The sequence below is a fragment of the Pleurodeles waltl genome, chromosome 8 (assembly GCF_031143425.1).
Source record: "Pleurodeles waltl isolate 20211129_DDA chromosome 8, aPleWal1.hap1.20221129, whole genome shotgun sequence".
In the NCBI taxonomy this organism is placed as follows: domain Eukaryota; kingdom Metazoa; phylum Chordata; class Amphibia; order Caudata; family Salamandridae; genus Pleurodeles; species Pleurodeles waltl.
Window position 1 is genome coordinate 857601241 of NC_090447.1, and position 19310 is coordinate 857620550.

General features: G+C 43.9%; 1 protein-coding gene across 1 annotated transcript in view; it reads left to right on the forward strand.

Moving 5' to 3' along the window:
• TGDS (TDP-glucose 4,6-dehydratase) overlaps positions 1–19310 on the forward strand; it is a 377842-nt gene that overhangs the window by 323096 nt on the left and 35436 nt on the right. Inside the window, exons 10-11 of the mRNA XM_069205136.1 lie at positions 10821–10879; positions 15043–15140. Of these exons, the coding sequence (XP_069061237.1) occupies positions 10821–10879; positions 15043–15140 (157 nt within the window). The remainder of the gene's footprint in view (positions 1–10820; positions 10880–15042; positions 15141–19310) is intronic.

The window sequence follows — 19310 nt, forward strand, 5'->3', positions numbered from 1 at the left end:
AAAGAAGAGGACTAGGGCCTTCTCCTTTGGAAGACTGATGTCCATGTCGCGATGAAGCTTGCAGAGGTGTTCCCCCGCAGAAAGACCGCAAACAAGCCTTGCTAGCTGCAAGGGTCGCAGTAGAGGTTTTTGGGTGCTGCTGTGGCCCAGGAGGGACCAGGATGTCGCCACTTGGAGGAGGAGACAGAGGGGGCGCCCAGCAACTCTGGGAGCCCTCACAGAAGCAGGCAGCACCCGCAGAAGTAACTCAACAGGCACTTAGAAGAAAAGTGAACCGGAGTCCACGCGAAGTCACAAAAGGGAGTCCCACGACGCCGGAGGACAACTCAGAAGGTTGTGCACTGCAGGAAGGAGTGCTGGGGACCTAGGCTTGGCTGTGCACGAAGGAAATCCTGGAATAGTGCACAGGAGCCGGAGCAGCTGCAAACCACGTGGTACACAGCAATGCAGTCTAGCGTGGGGAGGCAAGGACTTACCTCCACCAAACTTGGACTGAAGAGTCACTGGAGTGTGGGAGTTACTTGGACAGAGTTGCTGTGTTCCAGGGACCACGCTCGTCAGGATGAGAGGGGACCCAGAGGACCAGTGTTGCAGTCTTTTGGTGCCTGCGTTAGCAGGGGGAAGATTCCGTCGACCCACTGGAGATTTCTTCAGAGCTCCTGGTGCAGGGTGAAGGCAGGCTACCCCCAGAGCATGCACCACCTGGAAACAGTCGAGAAAGCCAGCAGGATTAGGCGCTACAATGTTGCTGGTAGTCGTCTTGCTACTTTGTTGCGGTTTTGCAGGCATCCTGAGCAGTCAGCGGTCGATCCTTTGGTAGAAGGTGAAGAGGGAGATGCAGAGGAACTCTGGTGAGCTCTTGCATTCGTTATCTGAAGAATTCCCCAAAGCAGAGACCCTAACTAGCCAGAAAAGGAGGTTTGGCTACCAGGTTAGGAGGATTGGCTACCAAGAGAGGTAAGAGCCTATCAGAAGGAGCCTCTGACGTCACCTGCCGACACTGGCCACTCGGAGCAGTCCAGTGTGCCCCCAACACCTCTGTTTCCAAGATGGCAGAGGTCTGGGACACACTGGAGGAGCTCTGGGCACCTCCCCTGGGAGGTGCAGGTCAGGGGAGTGGTCACTCCCCTTTCCTTTGTCCAGTTTAGCGCCAGAGCAGGGCTGGGGGGTCCCTGAACCGGTGTAGACTGGCTTATGCAGATATGGGCACCATCTGTGCCCATCAAAGCATTTCCAGAGGCTGGGGGAGGCTACTCCTCCCCAGCCCTTCACACCTATTTCCAAAGGAAGAGGGTGTAACACCCTCTCTCAGAGGAAATCCTTTGTTCTGCCTTCCTGGGCCAGGGCTGCCTGGACCCCAGAAGGGCAGAAACCTGTCTGAGGGGTTGGCAGCAGCTGCAGTGGAGACCCCGGAAAAGCAGTTTGGCAGTACCCGGGTACTGTGCTAGAGACCCGGGGAATCATGGAATTGTCCCTCCAATACCAGAATGGCATTGGGGTGACAATTCCATGATCTTATGACATGTTACATGGCCATGTTTGGAGTTACCATTGTGACGCTATACATAGGTAGTGACCTATGTATAGTGCACGCGTGTAATGGTGTCCCCGCACTCACAATGTCTGGGGAATTTGCCCTGAACGATGTGGGGGCACCTTGGCTAGTGCCAGGGTGCCACACACTAAGTAACTTTGCACCCAACCTTCACCAGGTGAAGGTTAGACATATAGGTGACTTATAGGTTACTTAAGTACAGTGGTAAATGGCTGTGAAATAACGTGGACGTTATTTCACTCAGGCTGCACTGGCAGGCCTGTGTAAGAATTGTCAGAGCTCCCTATGGGTGGCAAAAGAAATGCTGCAGCCCATAGGGATCTCCTGGAACCCCAATACCCTGGGTACCTCAGTACCATATACTAGGGGATTATATGGGTGTACCAGTATGCCAATGTGAATTGGTAAATTTAGTCACTAGCCTGTTAGTGACAAATTTGGAAAGCAGAGAGAGCATAACCACTGAGGTTCTGGTTAGCAGAGCCTTAGTGATACAGTTAGGCATCACACAGGGAACACATACAGGGCACATACTTATGAGCACTGGGGCCATGCCTGGCAGGGTCCCAGTGACACATAGACTAAAACATCATATATACAGTGAAATATGGGGGTAACGTGCCAGGCAAGATGGTACTTTCCTACAGTCAGGCTGCAGTTATGGCTGCAGAAGAAAACAAATCCAGATCTCAGTCTGGATCTGAGGAGGTGGAAGGTCCCAGTCATTCACCTCAGGAGTGCAAGCGTAAAAAGTAGTGCTCAACCTCATATTCAGAGGACTACAAAAAGCAAAGGACTGGAGATAAGGACTTATCTCAAAAATCTGAACAGAAGAAATCATCATCATCCTCTTCTGTGCCTTTTACTCCTCAGAAGACATCCTTGTCTTCAAAGGTGAGACCGTTGACTAGAAAAGCAGCGTCAGCAAAGACTGCGTTGACTACGGTTTCTTTGATGAAGATGATCACATTGACGAAGACTACCACAACCACTTCTTCATCGACTTCAGCTCCGATGCTGACCACCACCTCGTCATTGACGGGGACGACAGCTGCACTGTTGGCATTTGCCTCGTCGACGGCGCCTCTTTCAGTCACTCCGCCAATGACCGTTTTCAAGTCACCATCGACGAGACTTGCAGCAAAGAACATTGTATCGTCAACGGGACTGTCAACAAAATTACGCTAAAACCAGCTGTAATTTCTCCCAGCAAGATACTCCCAATCCCTCCTGCCCATCTTCTAGCCACTGAGGAATCAGAAGATGAAAGTATTTTCAGGCTGGCATACAGCCCATCGCAGCTGCACGTTAAATATCAGGACTCCGAGGACGATTGGGACAACCAGGGCAAGGACACTTCCAGTTATTTGGAAGGAGGTTACTCTTTTACAACTCGTGAGGAGCCCACCTCACACAGATATCACTCTTTTCAGGAGCACTATCCTTATGAGGAGCAAGAGGAGGAGGAACAACACCGGGTACAAAAAGATACCATTGCAATTCCTATCTCACTGGTATCTGATTTGAGACATATGCTCAACGGATATTATGAACTCATCCCAGACTCTAATGCACCAATCCCTCTCACTCCAGGAACTACTGCCACACCTGATGGGAAGGTCCTACCCACAACGTCTGTACCAGAGAAGACTAGGGAACAAAGAGTGGGTAATGGCTTTTATAACAATAAGAGACGACTACATTGATAGTGACCAGGATGATCAGCCTGAAGAAGGAGAGCTCTTTACTGACCCAGGCACACCTGGGGATGAGTGGGATGATTGATTACGTTGCACCTTCATCTCCTTCACCAACACCATCTCCAGCTCGATCCCCGCCGGAGGTTATTGAGGGATTTCATGAGCTAATGGAGTGGGCATCCAAGAGGTTTGATTTGTCCCTTCCAACTAAACAAGCTGAGTGCTTCTTGTATGACTTTAAAGATTTGACAAAAAAATCGGTGTGTTCCATTCCAATTGTAGACCTATTTGGGAGGAAGGTTTAAAATCAATCAGAAATCCAGCTTCGGTAACAACTCTTGTCCCACGGGTGGACAAAAAGTATAAAGCCACATATACCTCACCAGCCTGCCTAATTGGACATCCTACAGCAGATTCAGTAGTAATGCAGGCCGCTCAAAGGCGTTCACGGAACCCATTCGCTCCTTGTTCAACACCACCAGACAAGGAGGGATGTAGATTGGATAATATAGGGAAACGTTTCTCTGCAATGTCAGCCACATCCATCAGAGCGTTGAATGCATTAGACCAGTGGTTCCTAACCTTTTGACTTCTGTGGACCCCCACTTTATTAATACTGGTACCCGGGGACCCCCAATGAATCATTATTGGAATCTGGGGACCCCACTAATAAGTCTTTACTGAAAGCTGGGGACCTAATCTGTTAATATTACATTTTCTAAGTTGTCTCGGACCCCCTGAGGAGGCTTTGCGGACCCCCAGGGACCCCTGGACCACAAGTTGGGATCCACTGTGTTAGACATTTTAGCTCATTATGATAGACAGATGTGGTCAGATCTTGATCCACTTCTAGATCATCTGCCAGAAGACAAAAGGAAGGAGGCCAAGGAGATCCTACAAGAAGGTGCAAAGGCTTCCTCTGAGATAATAGATGCTGCCATGGACTTGTCTTCACTGGCCTTTAGGCAAATGGCAGGTGCAGCAGTTCTGCGGAGACAGGGATGGCTCAAGGCCACGTCATTTCTCCCTGAGGTGCAGGCTAAGATATTGGACATGCCCTTTGGCAGGGAAAATTTGTTCTGGAAGCACGTTGATGATATCCTTACTGAAATCACAGCAGACACAGACACAGTGCGTTCCAGAGGCACGCCCCAACAAAGACGTTTTTCATCCTTTTGTGGGGAAAGAGGTCAATATTCCCAGAGGTCCTCCTTCCAGTCTTACAGGTACCAGCTGTATGCACAACAGGGCTATAAGCAACAATATGCCGGGCAGCATCAATAGTTCAGAGGTTCTGGGGCTGCGTTTTCTAAACAACCATCTAGAAAAAGACAGTCACTGGGAGGAAATGGTTAAGACTCTGCAAGGAGACAGTGACAACTCTATAGCACAAGTCACCTCGCACCATCACAGACACTATCTAAATCACCGCCTCTCTCATTCATTGGGAGAGTATCTCCAGCGACAAATGGGTATTGGATATTACGTATCTAGGTTACACCCTGGAATTCCTGCAAAAGCCCCCTTACCATCCACCTTACAAAAGGATGTATCACCATCTTGCGCTTCTAAAAACGAAAATATCAAACCTTCTCATGAAAGAAACTACAGAAGAAGTCTCATACACTCAACATGCAGAGTATTTTATTCAAACTTCTTTCTATTACAGTAAAAGTCTGGGAAATGGAGGCAGGTCCTGCATCTCAGGTAACTGAACAGATAGATAAAGAAGCAACCCTTTCGAATGATCTCTTTGCAGGAGATCCTTCCCATGATCAACAAAGGGGATTTCATGATGTCCTTAGATCTTCTATACCCATACATAGAAGTGATTGTCAATTCTTATGGTTTGAGGTGGTGGGGTGCCACTATCAATTCAAGGTTCTCCCTTTTGGGCTAAGGTCGCTCCAAGAGTATTGACGAAGTGTATGGCGCCAGTAGTGGCTTTCCTCAGAAGGCAGGCTCACCATTACCTGGACCACTGGTTGATCAACCTCCAGCATTCCATGCTGCAAGAAACTCTACCTTGGCTTGCAGGCAGCTTTTCAAGTATCTGGGACTTCAGCTAAATGTACAAAAATCATCTCTCATTCCAGCTCAGTCACTGACTTTTCTAGGGGCCATACTAGTCATTGCGATAGCCAAGGCTTATCCAACCGGAGAAAGGATGAAAAAGATAGTAAGTCTGGCGTCTTCTCTGCCAAAAAGAAGGTCCGTTTTAGTGAGGATGTACAAGTCAATGTTGGGAATTATATCCTCATGCATCCCATTGATTCCAAACTGTCCTTTAAGGATGAGGCCTTTACAAGAACAACTCGACGCCCAGTAGGTTCAGAGCTACGGTTTGTTTGAGGACATCATCAACATCACATCATGAACTATGCTTGCCTCCTTTTAAGAAGTCTCAGGGATATCACAGACTTAATTTACCAGTGCCTGGGTTCTTCTGCTGAGAGCCATGACTTGCCATTTGGTGCCGTCTCCAGTCCCTAAGCACTTGAAAGTGGAGGCTGGTGACCTGAAGGAGAAAATCCACACCGATGTGCTGTGGCAGAAAATATTGATGCAGTGCCGGTCTCGCGGCTGCAGAATCGACGCAGCACCTGTTTCAGCATAATTCCTTCTACTCGGCGCATCTTGATTTTCTACGCATTGTCCCTGGGTGTCAATGTCTCATCGACCCTGCCTGCAGTAAAGAACCACGGCTGCGTGTCCGGAAACCGATGCTTTGCCTTTCCTGCTAGGAAAGAATCAACGCATCACCTCCCCTGTCAGTAAGGAACCGACTCATCGACTTGTCTGCGAGGAAAGAATCAACGCATCACCTTCCCTGCGCAGAAAGGAACTGATGCATTGCTCTGCTTTTTCGAGCGCCTCACCTCCCATGCGGCCTGCATGGTCCTTGTTTCCAATGCATCCCAGGTACATTGTGTTAAAGGGAAACAAACATTGATTCCTGTGGATTAAGACTCATTTAAACCTTTAAAAAGTGATATCTTTATTTGTCTATGATGGATTTTTTTAAACTGGTCTGGAGTACTTTTGTGGTGTGTGTGTACACCCACACACAAATACCTTTAGACATTACCTCTGAGATAAGCCTGTCTGCTTGTGCCAAGCTACCAAGGGGTGAGCAGCGGTTTTCTTCGTTTTGTGGCTCCCTTAGCTTGACTAGCGTGAAGGTCTCTACTTGGACAGGGTGAAAACCACTGCCTGCTAGAGACCCCATTTCTAACACTATATATTCTCTATGAAATTATTTCAGAAAAGGCCTTACACCAAAATATTTTTGTCCAAAATATTTTTGATCTTGTGTCCTTCTAAGTTACTAAATTCAATGTGTTGCTGCTGTACTTTTGTTGCACTTTCCCCTGAATGACATTTAGAACAAGCTTGCAGATATTTTTCATAAAAATAAGATGTGTTGGGACACAGTCCAACCCGAATTGTAAACATGTCTGCATTATTAGACTCAGTCTGTGCCATTTGGTATATTCTCTGGTATGTCATGAGCTTTAAAGGGGTGTTGATCCAAGTGAACATTGTCAAGCTTTTTCCTGTGACATCGTGTTCGACACGTTCACAGATACATTTGTGCACACTCAGTTGTTTTCTTTCTGGGGAGAAAATACTCCTAAACCAAATACTTCTTGGTTCCATCATGGCTTTATTTGTAATATGAGACGTGAGTGATTAATGCAGAGGATGCTGCTGCTGGTAGTTGCTGATGTACCTTCTTCCGACTGGTGTTGTGAAGTTAGTACCCCCTTTGCCCTAGCAGTGGAAACCATGATCATCCTTAAGTCCTCAAGATTTGTTGCAGTAACTCGTGTGGAAGGCAGAATGATAGCAATGCACAAAGAGCAGGCCTTTCTTTATTGGTAAACAAGAAGTTGGACAATGTTGGATACAGCACTGTGAAAGAGTATACATATGTCATCGGTTGTTACAGCAGGGATTTTCCTTCTGGGGAAGGCATGGGGACGTTCAGTCATATGAATTGGCAATGTAAAATAAGCCTAGAATATTTCCAGACTACAGTAGACTTCTGAAACCAAGTCTCACAAATATTAATATTAAAACGGTTCTGCATCTTCAGATGTCCTACAACCGTAGCAGGAGCACAAGGGATCGTCACAAATAGGAAAGCAGCAATTTCAGTGAAGAAATAAAAAAGGCATTTCTAAAGACCCTCATTGGTACAAAGAAGCACGTGAATTCTTTTTTACAGCAAATAGAGCTAACTATCAATTAGTAAGTGTAGGAGGCTGGCCTGGCTTGTAGTGGGTACCTTAGGTACTTACACCTTATACCAGGTCCAGTTATCCCTTATTAGTGAAATGTAGTAGTGTTCTAGCAGCTTAGGCTTTTAGAGGTAGCTGCAGCAGAGCAGCTTAGGCTGAATTAGAAGACATGCAAAGCTCCTGCAATACCACTATAGTTACACGGTACTTATACACAATAAAAGACAATACTCAGTGTTATCAAAAATAAAGGTAGTTTATTTTAGTGACAGACGGCCAAAAATATCTTAGAGGCAAAACTCCTTCTGGACGTAAGTATTATACACAATATATACACTAGACACCAAAATCAGGTAAGTAAATAGTCACAGAATAGTGCAAATAATAGAAAATACCATAGAATCCAATAGGAGAAAATAGGCCTAGGGCCAACACAAACCATATACTAAGAAAGTGGAATGCAAATCACGTATTCCCCCCCCCAGGCAAGTGTAGTGTGTAGAGGGGCACTGGGAGTGTAAGAAAACCACAAAGGTGAGTAAAATACCCCACCCCAGAGACCAGGAAAGTAGGAGTAAAGTACTGCAATTTTCCTCAAGACACACTACAAGTTGTGATTAGAATTATTGCAAGAACCAAGCAAAACTGCAAACAACAAATGGTGGATTTCTGGACCTGGAGACCTGTAAATAGAGGCGACCAAATCCAGAAGTCGCAGAAGATTCCAGGAAGGACAGGAGCCCCTGCCAACCAGAAGAGGGAACCCACAGAGGACCACGCAGCACCCACGGAGGTCTCTGGACACTGGGACAAAGAAGGTGCAAATTACGGTTGCTGTAGCACTACAAAAGAAGGTCCCATGCCGCCGGAGAACAACTCAGCAAGTTGTGCGTCGCAGAATAGAGTGCTGGGGACCTGGGCCAGGCTGTGCTTGAAGGATTCTTGAAAATAGTGCAAAGGCCCCAGAAGGTGAAGATGACGCAGTGCACAGGGGTACTGTTGCAAACGGGGAAGACAAGCTCTTACCTCCTCCAAATTTGGACAGCTGGACCTTAGGACAGTCTGTGTTGAAGGGGTCCACCACCTGTGTTCGTGGGAGCACGCTTGTCGCCAGGAGAGGAGTCCCAAAGAACCGGTTATCGTCTTAGAAGGTGCCTGCTGGAGTAGGGAAGTGACTCTGTCACTCCACAGGAGATCTCTTCGGTCCTTCTGGAGCAGGGTGAAGACAGGGAGTCCCCAGAGCGTGCACACCTTGCAAACTGTTGCAGTTGCTGGCTAGAGCTGAAGTTGCAGGGTCACAGTAGCCTTTCTGGATACTTTGTTGCAGTTACAGCGGTTCTTGGAGCAGTCTGCGGTTGATCCGGCGGTCAGAGGATGAAGCAGGAGTTACAGAGGATTCCTGGTGGAAACTTACAAGCTGAATCTGAAGAGGAAGCCACAATAGAGACCCTAAATAGCCCAGAGAGGGGGATTGGCTAACTAACTAGGTATGCACCTATCAAGAGAGGTCTCTTACGTCACCTGCTGGCACTGGCCACTCTGAGATCTTTAGAGTGTCCCCACACCTTGGAAAACAAGATGGCTAATGCCAGGGACACACTGGATGACCTCTGGGCACCACCCCTGGGGTGGTGGACAGGGGAGTGGTCACTCCCCTTTCCTTTGTCCAATTTTGTTCCAGATCAGGGACTGCGGGTCCCTGAACCGGAGGGCACCATCTGTGCCCTTCAAAGCATTTCCAGAGGCTCTGGGAGGCTACCCCTCCCAAGCCTGTAACACCTATTTCCAAAGGGAGAGGGTGTAACACCCTCCTCCCAAAGGAAATGCTGTGTTCTGCCTTCCTGGGACTGAGCTGCTCAGACCCCAAGAGGGCAGAACCCTGTATGTGAGGTGACAGCTGCTGTAGCGACGGAGCAAACCTCAGAGAGCTGGTTTGGTAGTACTGGGGGTCCATGGTGGAGCCCCCAGAATACATGTGATTGGCCCCCCAGTACCATAATTGGAATGGGGGGACAATTCCATGATCTTAGACACCTTATATTTCCATATTTGGAGTTACCATTGTAAAGCTACATATAGGTGTTGACCTATATGTAGTCCACGCATGTAATGGTGTCCCCGCGCTCAAGAAGTCCGGAGATTGGCCCTGGACAGCATGGGGGCACCTTTGCTAGTGCAAGGGTGCCTTCACACTTAGTAACTTTGCACCTAGCCTTCAGTAAATGAAGGTTAGACATATAGGTGACGTATACGTTACTTAAGTTCAGTGAAAATGGCTGTGAAATAGTGTGTGCACTATTTCACGCAGGCTACAGTGGCAGTCCTGTGAAAGTGTTTGTCTGAGCTCCTTATGGGTGGAAAAAGAAATGCTGCAGCCCGTTAGTATCTCTTGGAACCCCAATACCCTGGGTACCATGGTACCATATAGTAGGGACTTATAAGGAGGTCCAGTGTGCCAATTGGAATTGGTAAATGAAGTAACTAAACTATAACGACTAATTTGGAAGCAGAGAGAGAGCTTAAGCACTGAAGTTCTGGTATACAGAACTTCAGTGACATAGTTAAGCACTACTGACAACACACACATTAGGCCACAAACTATGAGCACTGGGGTCCTGACCAGCAGGATCCCAGTGAGACAGGCAAAACATACTGACATACAGGTAGAAATTGGGGGTAACATGCCAAAAAGGGTGGTACTTTCCTACAGTAAGCAGATACCCTGCCTCCTGTGAGACATCCGTTAACAATTACCAAATGAGTGACTTACATAAAACATCAACATGAGTAAACAAACAATCAGCCAGGCGCATTGCACTGATGATATTTAAAGGCACGACTTTTTGTTTCCCACTTTGAGTCACTGTTTGGGGATTGAAGACACCAGGCTTTTATTTTCTTTATAAATGCAGTTACCCACAATTTGACCTTCGTGCATTTTCTGGGCAGTGTTTTGCCCTTTTCTTTTTAGTGTGTTTTAAAATTTGTGTTTCTTTATTTTCTCCACTACTGTTTGAGTTTTTACACCTCACATTTGTAATGACTCACTTTTTATTTGCATATGCAACATGAAAATGTGCAAAGAGCCAAAACCGCATTCCGTGGTAGTGCATGTGCAAATAGCTCTGGCTGAGAATCCTGGCTGTACTGTTTTTTCACATTTGGGCCAGACCCATATGGTATTTGTTCATCCACATGGATTTTAATAATGGCATTATTGTGGAGTCAGAAAGGTAACGGGAAGTTTCAATTTACAAACTTTGTAATAATTCTGCCTGTACAAAGCTGTGCCTTAATTTGAATTATTGCTTTTTTTGTCAGATAAAAAAGATAAATTCAGACTCTGAGGCAGAGGAATGGGTGGAGTTTGTGAAAGACCGGTAAGGAATTAGCTTTTTGCTTGTATATCTCACTCTTCTTGCTTCCTTGTAGGCTGTTGCCTATAGTAAGAAACACTCTTCCATGCTGCATAGTGTTCCTAATCTATGTGCTCTTAACTGGCTTCTTTTTCTACTCCAGCTTGCTCTGCCTGTCTGGTCTTTCATTCATAGCCAAACCCTTACCTTTGTCCTAAGTCACTCAGATTGACTCTTCCACCACTTTGCCAGTGCTCCCTGCCTTTCAGATACAGTTATTATAGCTCCCGCCACCAGTGCTTTATCTTGCGTAAGATCATTTGTAGTGTCTAGCTACAGAAAGCTTTAGCAGGCCTGGTGTTAATAAGACCCACGAGATATTGCAGATGGAGACAAAATTGTCATGGGTGAAGCAAGAACAACCATTTTGTACTTAATAATTTTGCATGCATGGATCAATTGTGCCACCGTGAGTCTATAGGTGACATTCCAGGCAAGCCAGATATGTCGGTTTTGCTAATGCTCGTTCCTGCGTACATCTACTTTCCTTATTAAGTGACCTGTGACTGTGTCACATAGTTTTTCCATCTCATGTCTGAGAAGCACAAGAGAGTAATAGTTATTGAAAACAGTATTAAGTTCAGTTTTGATTGCCACCAATGTTCCATAGCTTCTCAGAGGCCTCATGCCATTTGTGAAATTTTCAGATAGAATTTTAGACATTACATTGCATTGCATTCTAGAGCTTGTATAGCAGTTTTACTATTGTACTCGTGAGAGGTAAAATCAATGTACAGGCCTGCTGGTGAAGGTGTTGACCATAACACAGGGCCAATTGGCAACTACAGTTGCGGGAAACAATCCATCCTAGATTCAATCAGTTTTAATTCAGTGGAAGTCTAGTAAAGCTTATCCTACAATTCTGTATTCAAACCTCTGCTTTTTTTCGTAAAGGCTAACTATTCACATACTTAGGCGTAAATCTTTTTAAGATACTTATCAGGCCCTGTAGTAGGGGTGATCAAGATGGAGGTACCATTTGGGCTTACACTGGAAGCATCCTCAAAATGTTTACTGAGTCTTTCTAGTTGTAGCCCCATAGTTTTGAGGCCCATAAAAGAAGAACTTTGAAGCTCTGGCCATGAGCCCAGTTGTACCTCAGTAGATTTCCAGTGTGTCCCCAATCTTTCTCTACTATATTTGGAAATGGAGGTCAGTACCATATCCCATATGTGTCTATAATACCTTGGCCATCCTAACACCATTAATTTCTGGAGATGCAGCAGCACCATAAAAGCCTTTCAACATCAGGGAGCATTCAAAGTCTTACCAAGCTCTTAAATCCCAGCCTTCTTAATGGACATTTTGAAAGACTACCTGCAGATGTTTTCACTAATCAGAAGACGTTCAAAGTAGGAAATTAAACATGGTTCTGCTTTGTCTCGTGTTGAATCCTTTCAAGGTCATTGACGCATGAGACTCTGATCTCAATTTTATTGCTTATATGGCTTTACTGGTCACTGTGTCTAAGGCAGGAAGGCAGGAAAGATTCAGGCATTTCTCTTCAAAGATCTATGTATCAGACTTCACCCTGACACAGTCATCGTGCAAACACATTTATTTATTTGTTTATTTAAGTATCTGTAAAGCGCTTCATAACCCTGCCGAGATATACTAGTGCAATACTGGAGCTAGCACATCTTCAGCACCAATGAATCCTCCTTGTGTATGTTGCTATTGAAAACAAAGAAACTGCAAAATATATAAGATTTATATTACGTAAAAACTCCTGTGCCCCCTTCCACTATACTATCCAGTGAGCCCCCACAACCCAACAGCTTCATGCCTTATATTTCAGTGTGAACTTTCATTACAGTTTTCCTGTCTGCCGCCTTACCAATCGCTTAAATACCAATCATTTAATTTGTGCGGTATTTTTAACTGTTCTACTGATTCACACTCTTGCAGCATTTTAGGCCCATACCTGTCCCTCTTGTCACCACACCCATGTATGACTTCGACCCTAATCCATCCCATGCACTTGATATTTTTAAGTTTGCAACCGGAAAATAATTTGAGTTTTTTTTTTTAATACAAACATCTCTTCTGTGAACCAATTTTTATGCATTTAGTTTACTTGGTTTGATACTTGATTGAGAAGAATTGAGTGGAGCGTGTGGTGACTGCTAACTATCAGTTAATTTCTAACGTTTGTAGGGAAGAGAGCTAAAATAAGTATAGTGACTCCAGGATTGTTCACAAACCAGGCGTGGGATGCATGAAGTGAATGTACCTCACTATCATAAAAAGAAAAGGGACCTTAAAAAGTTTGAAGCTATGGCTAACTCTTTGTAGTGGAGGCAAGTGAACTGAGTAAACATATAACTATAAACAATTACCTAGGATAGAATAAACAAAACAATGAATAACAAAACTAGCATAGTTTTATTCCCCCCAAGTGGGGGTAAAATATTTTTGACTGTGCCTCACTATTATAAACATAAAAGGGTCAGTATGGGAATCTTGGATGACCCTTTGCCGCTGACACTTGTGGCGAGATCACACCTGGCATTATACGAAAGTGGAAAAGAGAGACTAAACATGCATTCATATACCAACTAATAGAAGTTTATAGCCCCTAGACTGAAAAGAATTATGATTAGCCGATTTACAGTGCAGAGTACAACTATGTAGATGTTTCCCCATGCCCTCTCAGGTGCCTTGTTTCCCACAGATGCCTGTTCTTGTTGGTGCATGCAGGTAGTAGCCCTTGGAATACAATGCCTGCAACACCTCATGGTGAGGGCCACAATATTGTTGCTGCTTAGATGCTTTAAGGTGACACTGTTTTTCTGGGCAAATTATGACTAAACTACGCATACAGTTAATGGGTGGCCACTAATTCCACCTTGCAAGTGCCACCTTGAAAGCTAATAGTGGTGAAAAGAGGGTCTCTGGGGAAGTTACCCATCTCGGATTTCTACAGTGACAGAGGAGATACAAAGCCATCTCACTTGTGGTGTTGGGTACTAGCAGCCCTTTGCTTGGGTTCTCAGTGAGTTTATGGGTTGTGTGCAGGAGCCAGTTGGAGTTCCTATGTTCTTTGTATTGCAGTTGTATAGGGCTTCAGGGCATGTAAAAGTGTGCTTCCCTAATAGTTTCTCCCCTCCAGAGGTCCGCTCTCAGTACAACAACCTTGGTGGATGAGCTTCTTACAGTGGTCCTTGCTGGTGTCTGTGACACTGCAGCAACAGCTTGAGCATTTTTCTCTTTGGCCGTTTGTTTGGTTAAGAGAGAGAAAGGCCCCTTCGAAAGGTTCTTAAGAATCCTCCTTCCACCAGCGATGACCTTAAATGCTCCTGCCAGACCCTGGGGCAGGAACATTTTGAGTACAGTTGGGTACCGGGCACCAGTTGTTGGTTCCCTCCTTCCCACTACCGTCGGTATCAACAAATCAGGCTACCTGACTCCAGCATCCTGTGTGTTACAGGTAATCAGTCTTCCGTTCCATTATCAACTTTTCCTTGAGGTCTACCTGTTCAGATGACCTCCATGAGTTATAATTTCAGGTAGTAATGACGAGGGAGCGACCGTGCAGACATGTATGCATTCAGGTCTATGTATCAGGTCCAGACTGAGTACCAGAGTAAATGGTACACTCCCTTATCCAGAAAGCTAATATACAATGCAGATAAGGCAACTTCATACATCCAGTCTGTACCCCTTGCGTCCACCACTGGAATCCATCTCAGGCCAAAACAGTACAGAGTCCTTCTATTATGCTGCTAGCAATCGCTCTTCTTCACTCTCGGGTAATGCTGCTTTCATGCACATTATTTTTTTGTAATAATTGTTTCGCATCATTGCTGTAGTTCTTAGGCCTCTTGTTCTTCATCTGTAGATCGCATACTTTTTATAGTTTCTTTACTACTTTCCTTGGCATAAATACTGTATTCAATGTGTTTGTCCCTCAGGTCAATCATTTGGTTCTGTTTTTTTCTCCCCAGGGTAGAGGTAATGTTATTTAAAACTCATAATGCTGTTTTCCTTTGATAAACCTATGCCTGAAAAAAATCCCAAAATTGATATTACCTCCTCTCCATGTTAGTAATTTGTCTAAAGTAAATGATGTTTTTCTTGAAGAAAACGTAAGCTACACTGTTAAATGCTTTGTTTCTTTTTTTGAGGCCTTCTCATGATGCAAAATACCCAATGAAGCTAGAAAAAATACACCAATTAGGATGGAGACCAAAAGTTGCCTGGGAGGATGGATTAAAAAAGACAAGTAAGATGTTTTAGTAGAGATAAACTTTCTATGAAGCTATACATTTGAATGTTTTCATTTGTTTATTTGGTGTACACATAGTGTGTCTAGGCTACTTAAAAATCTCTAATACATCAGTTCGATATCAGGATGCTAGAAAAATACAAACTTATGTCCTGTCTATAAAAGGTAGAATCGTCTTTTTTATGAAAGCCATTGCATTTCATGAACAAAGCAGATATTTTCCATATTGGTGATTTAAGGCACTTCAAGTACCAATTTCGGAGCTTCGCAATAGAAATTACTGTTTTGTAGCATATAATTTCTGCTAAAAACGCATTGTCCACTATCACCTTCACATGACAAAGCAAAATCTATGATGCAGTGGACCTTTATGCATTCACATGCTTTTGATTTGTTCCCAGTTGTCTGGGTTGAAGTGATAGAACATAGCAATGTTAATGAAACACAATTATTGTATTAATCTGCCTAGCCTGTCCACCTCGCTCTCTGTGACTTAAAGGTTGTAAGTAAGGTGAAAAGGGTAGATTTTTTTTTAAAGTCACACGTAATGCCATCCTTCACGGGCCTTGTGCAGACCCAGTATCTGGTATGATAGGTCAAAGGAAATGCTGCCACTTCTGCCGTCCAACAACCCTCATTTTTTTAATCTTGAGCAGTGATCAAAGAAGAATACAAAAAATTCACAGAGGGTATAATATCTCCACGAAAAGTACTTTTGCACCATTGCCTGCTGCTCATTCCTCAGTATTTTGAGACTAAAAGACAAAACAGGATATAATGGTGCATCATTGTGGGACTTTTACCTCTCAGAGAGCGTAATCCTTAGCGTTTGCACTCCCTCTACAAGAAAACTATGTGCTAACAAAATGCACTTTACTTCTTATGCTGCTGGAGGTAAAAGAGTGAAAGTGGTTCGGTTATCTACTTCTGATCTGATGCCTTTATCTTGGTATACATTGCTGTAACTACCTGTAGCCTCCGTTCTCAAGTATTAATGTATTTCATGGCTCTCCAAGTGCACCCTTCTCCGTTCATTTGTCGGGTGGCATGATTACACCTTGTTATAAAATTTGAAGATAGCTTTTAGCAGTGGAGCTTTGTGCGTTGTTTGCCTTGTGATCACGCTGAGGAGGATTGCTTGCACCAGCTAATGCCGTAAAGGAATGACTGTAATAATACAATGTACAACCCTGACAACTGGGGTGAATTATTAAGTATGTGAACTTCAGCGAGAGACTCGCGTTGTTGAACGAGAGTGTAGGCAGGTAACTTTTTTCGCCCAGTTGAAACCATGAGTTGAGTGCTATTAATGGCTTTAGTCAAGGGCAGACACGCAAATTACTCTTCCACAAGAGATAGGTTGTGACACATGACCGAGGAAACAACAAAGGAGGGGCAGAAAAATGGGATATTCGGAGTGAAACTCCTGGTCCCGTGTGTAAGTTTCCCAATAGACAATAAATCAAAAAAGATTACACATAGTTCCACCTAGTGCTGTGGGTTTCTTTCAAGTAGATAGCTCGGTCAGCAGATGAGAACCAAAGCTTTTCGAAGCAAGAGCCCTCACTCACCATCAGGTGACATGCTTCATCATAGGGCCAGCTCCTCGTCAGGCCGGCACTGCAATGCCTGACGGGCCCCGCAAGGGGGCTCTTTGCCGGAGATCTAATCATGTCAGAGGTACGAGCACGAGTATTAAAAATAATTAGTTGTTACCTCTAGGCATTTTAAAAAGTTTTTTCCGTATACCAATCCTTCACTTCACTGTTTTTGACCGGCTATTTGCAATTCTCAAAAGATCTCTGGCAAAGAGCCCCCTTACGGGTCCCGTCAGGCATTGCAGTGCCGGCCTGACGAGGTATCTACTTGAAAGAAACCCACAGCACTAGGTGGAACCATGTGTAATCTTTTTTGATTTATTGTGACACATGACTACATAGCTGACCTTTTATTTATGGCATGCCTAACTATTTTCCTTGGGCCTGGTACGTTATATCCCTCACTCCAATTGACTCTTCCCCACTGTGTTACCCGAACAGTGACAGAGTAGAATGCTAAAGATGTAGGATGCACAATGGGCTTATTTCAGCAAGGGTACTGATTTCACCCAATTTATGCCTCGCGCTTTTCTGACACCTCGGTTTAGTTTTTCACGTAATGCCAGAATATTAATCATGAATTAACAATTACGCATCTACGGTGCAGACGCACCTCCAAGAAGGGCAGCCAGGGAATGACAAATATTAACGGAGAAAGAAAATTTTAACATACCATATTCTTGAGATTTAAAGTAAGGTGGACCACAGATGTGGCATTTCTAACAAACCTGAACAAACCTATGTATAAGTCAGAAAATACTCCATTGTGCATCGAACAGAAGTTCAATCCTTTATTTAATACTTCAATTACATTTGCAGTCAAGACACAGCTCAACAGATTGACAACCAAACCCTTCATGTTGTTATTAGTCTTCGTTTGTACAATCCCATCTTCATGTGTTAAACGCACCTTATTGTGGGTATTACTATTTTCTTTTTCCTCTTCTAATTTAGAGTAAAGTAGAGGGTGGAGTATTTTCTGACTTGCACATATATTTGTTTAAGTTTGTTAGAAATGACAAATTGAAATGCCATTTCTCATTATGCCTTTAGACCAGAGAAAACTGGCTTGTCGGCCTCATAATTGAGCTATATATCTATGATTAAGTCTCTCAATTCAGAAACGGACACCACCAGCAATGAACTCTTGTGTTATTTAGAAATGTTGCCAGATTTGACATGTGACAGTAGTTCAAAACCTCAAGCTCTGTTTTTTCCTCCGTTTCACACCTCAATTCTATAGATCTATTCATGACACTGTTACAGAAGATTTGTATGCTATAGAAAATACAACTAATAGGGCGAAATACCTCCATTTCAGGTACAATCTTACAAAAGAGAGAAATGCCCTGTATGATTTAAAGAATGACAACTCATTCATAGTTCTAGAGGCACACAAGGGGGTAACGTCATGATTCATTGCACTGCTTATGACCAAGAGGTGTTGAAACAACTAAATGATACAACTTTCTATAGAAGATTAAAACAAAACACATGTGGAAAAGTTAAAATGGTAATTACCAACAAATTAGTACACTGGCATGAGATTGGTCTACTCTCAGGCACTGAACATATTTATTTTAAAATTGTCAATGCAAGATTTCCTTGTCTCTTTCTTGTACCCAAGATTCATAAGAGATCTCCCTTCCCTGCCAGTCGTCCAATCCTCTCAAGAATAAATTCTGTGACTGAACATTCATTGCAATATGTTGAGCTTTTTCTGAAACCTCTAAGATACAAACTACCTTCATACATTGGGGACTCCATGATGTTCTCAGTAAGTTTTAGAATTTGGTTTGGAATGAAGAAACAATGTCTGGTCACATTAAATGTAGAATCACTCTACACATGCATTAAGAAAAAGTTTGGTCATATAACTGTGGATCATTTCATCTCTACACATAGGGCCCATTTTTATGAACACAACAACATGCTGTTTGAGATAGTGGACCTAATTCTTTCAAATAATTTCTTCCTGTACAACCAAGGTTGGTTTGAGAAGTTACAGTAGACTGTGAAGGCATCCAGGCTTGCATCCTTGTATGCAAATCGCTTTATGGGATGGTACAAGAAGGTGCATGCCTGGGCCCCAGCAACCGAGGAATGGGTAAGAGAGTTCTGCTACTGGTGGTGGGGGGGAAGGGGGTACACTATATCCTGTACAGTACAGTACAATATCCTGTATTTTGATAGTGCTCATCCCCCAAGCACCAGAAAAGCCATTCCCTTCAATGAGATGGTCCGTATGAGACAGAACTGTAGCAAGGATAGAACCTTTTGCAACAATGTTGATAAAACAATGTCCGGATTAAAGATGCAAGGATATAATGATCATGTTTTGGAGGATGTGACCATAAAAGCTAGGACAATTAATCAGACAGATACTTTTCAAGTTAAACAAAAGAAGAAAGACCATAATAGATTATCCGTCATCACAACTTACAGTAATAACAGCCAAGAGGTTTATAAGGTCTTCAACAAACATTGGGATTTTTTTAAAAGCACACCTGGTTTAAGATCCTTTGTCACAGAAAAACCTTTGAATACATATTGCAGAAGCCAGATTATG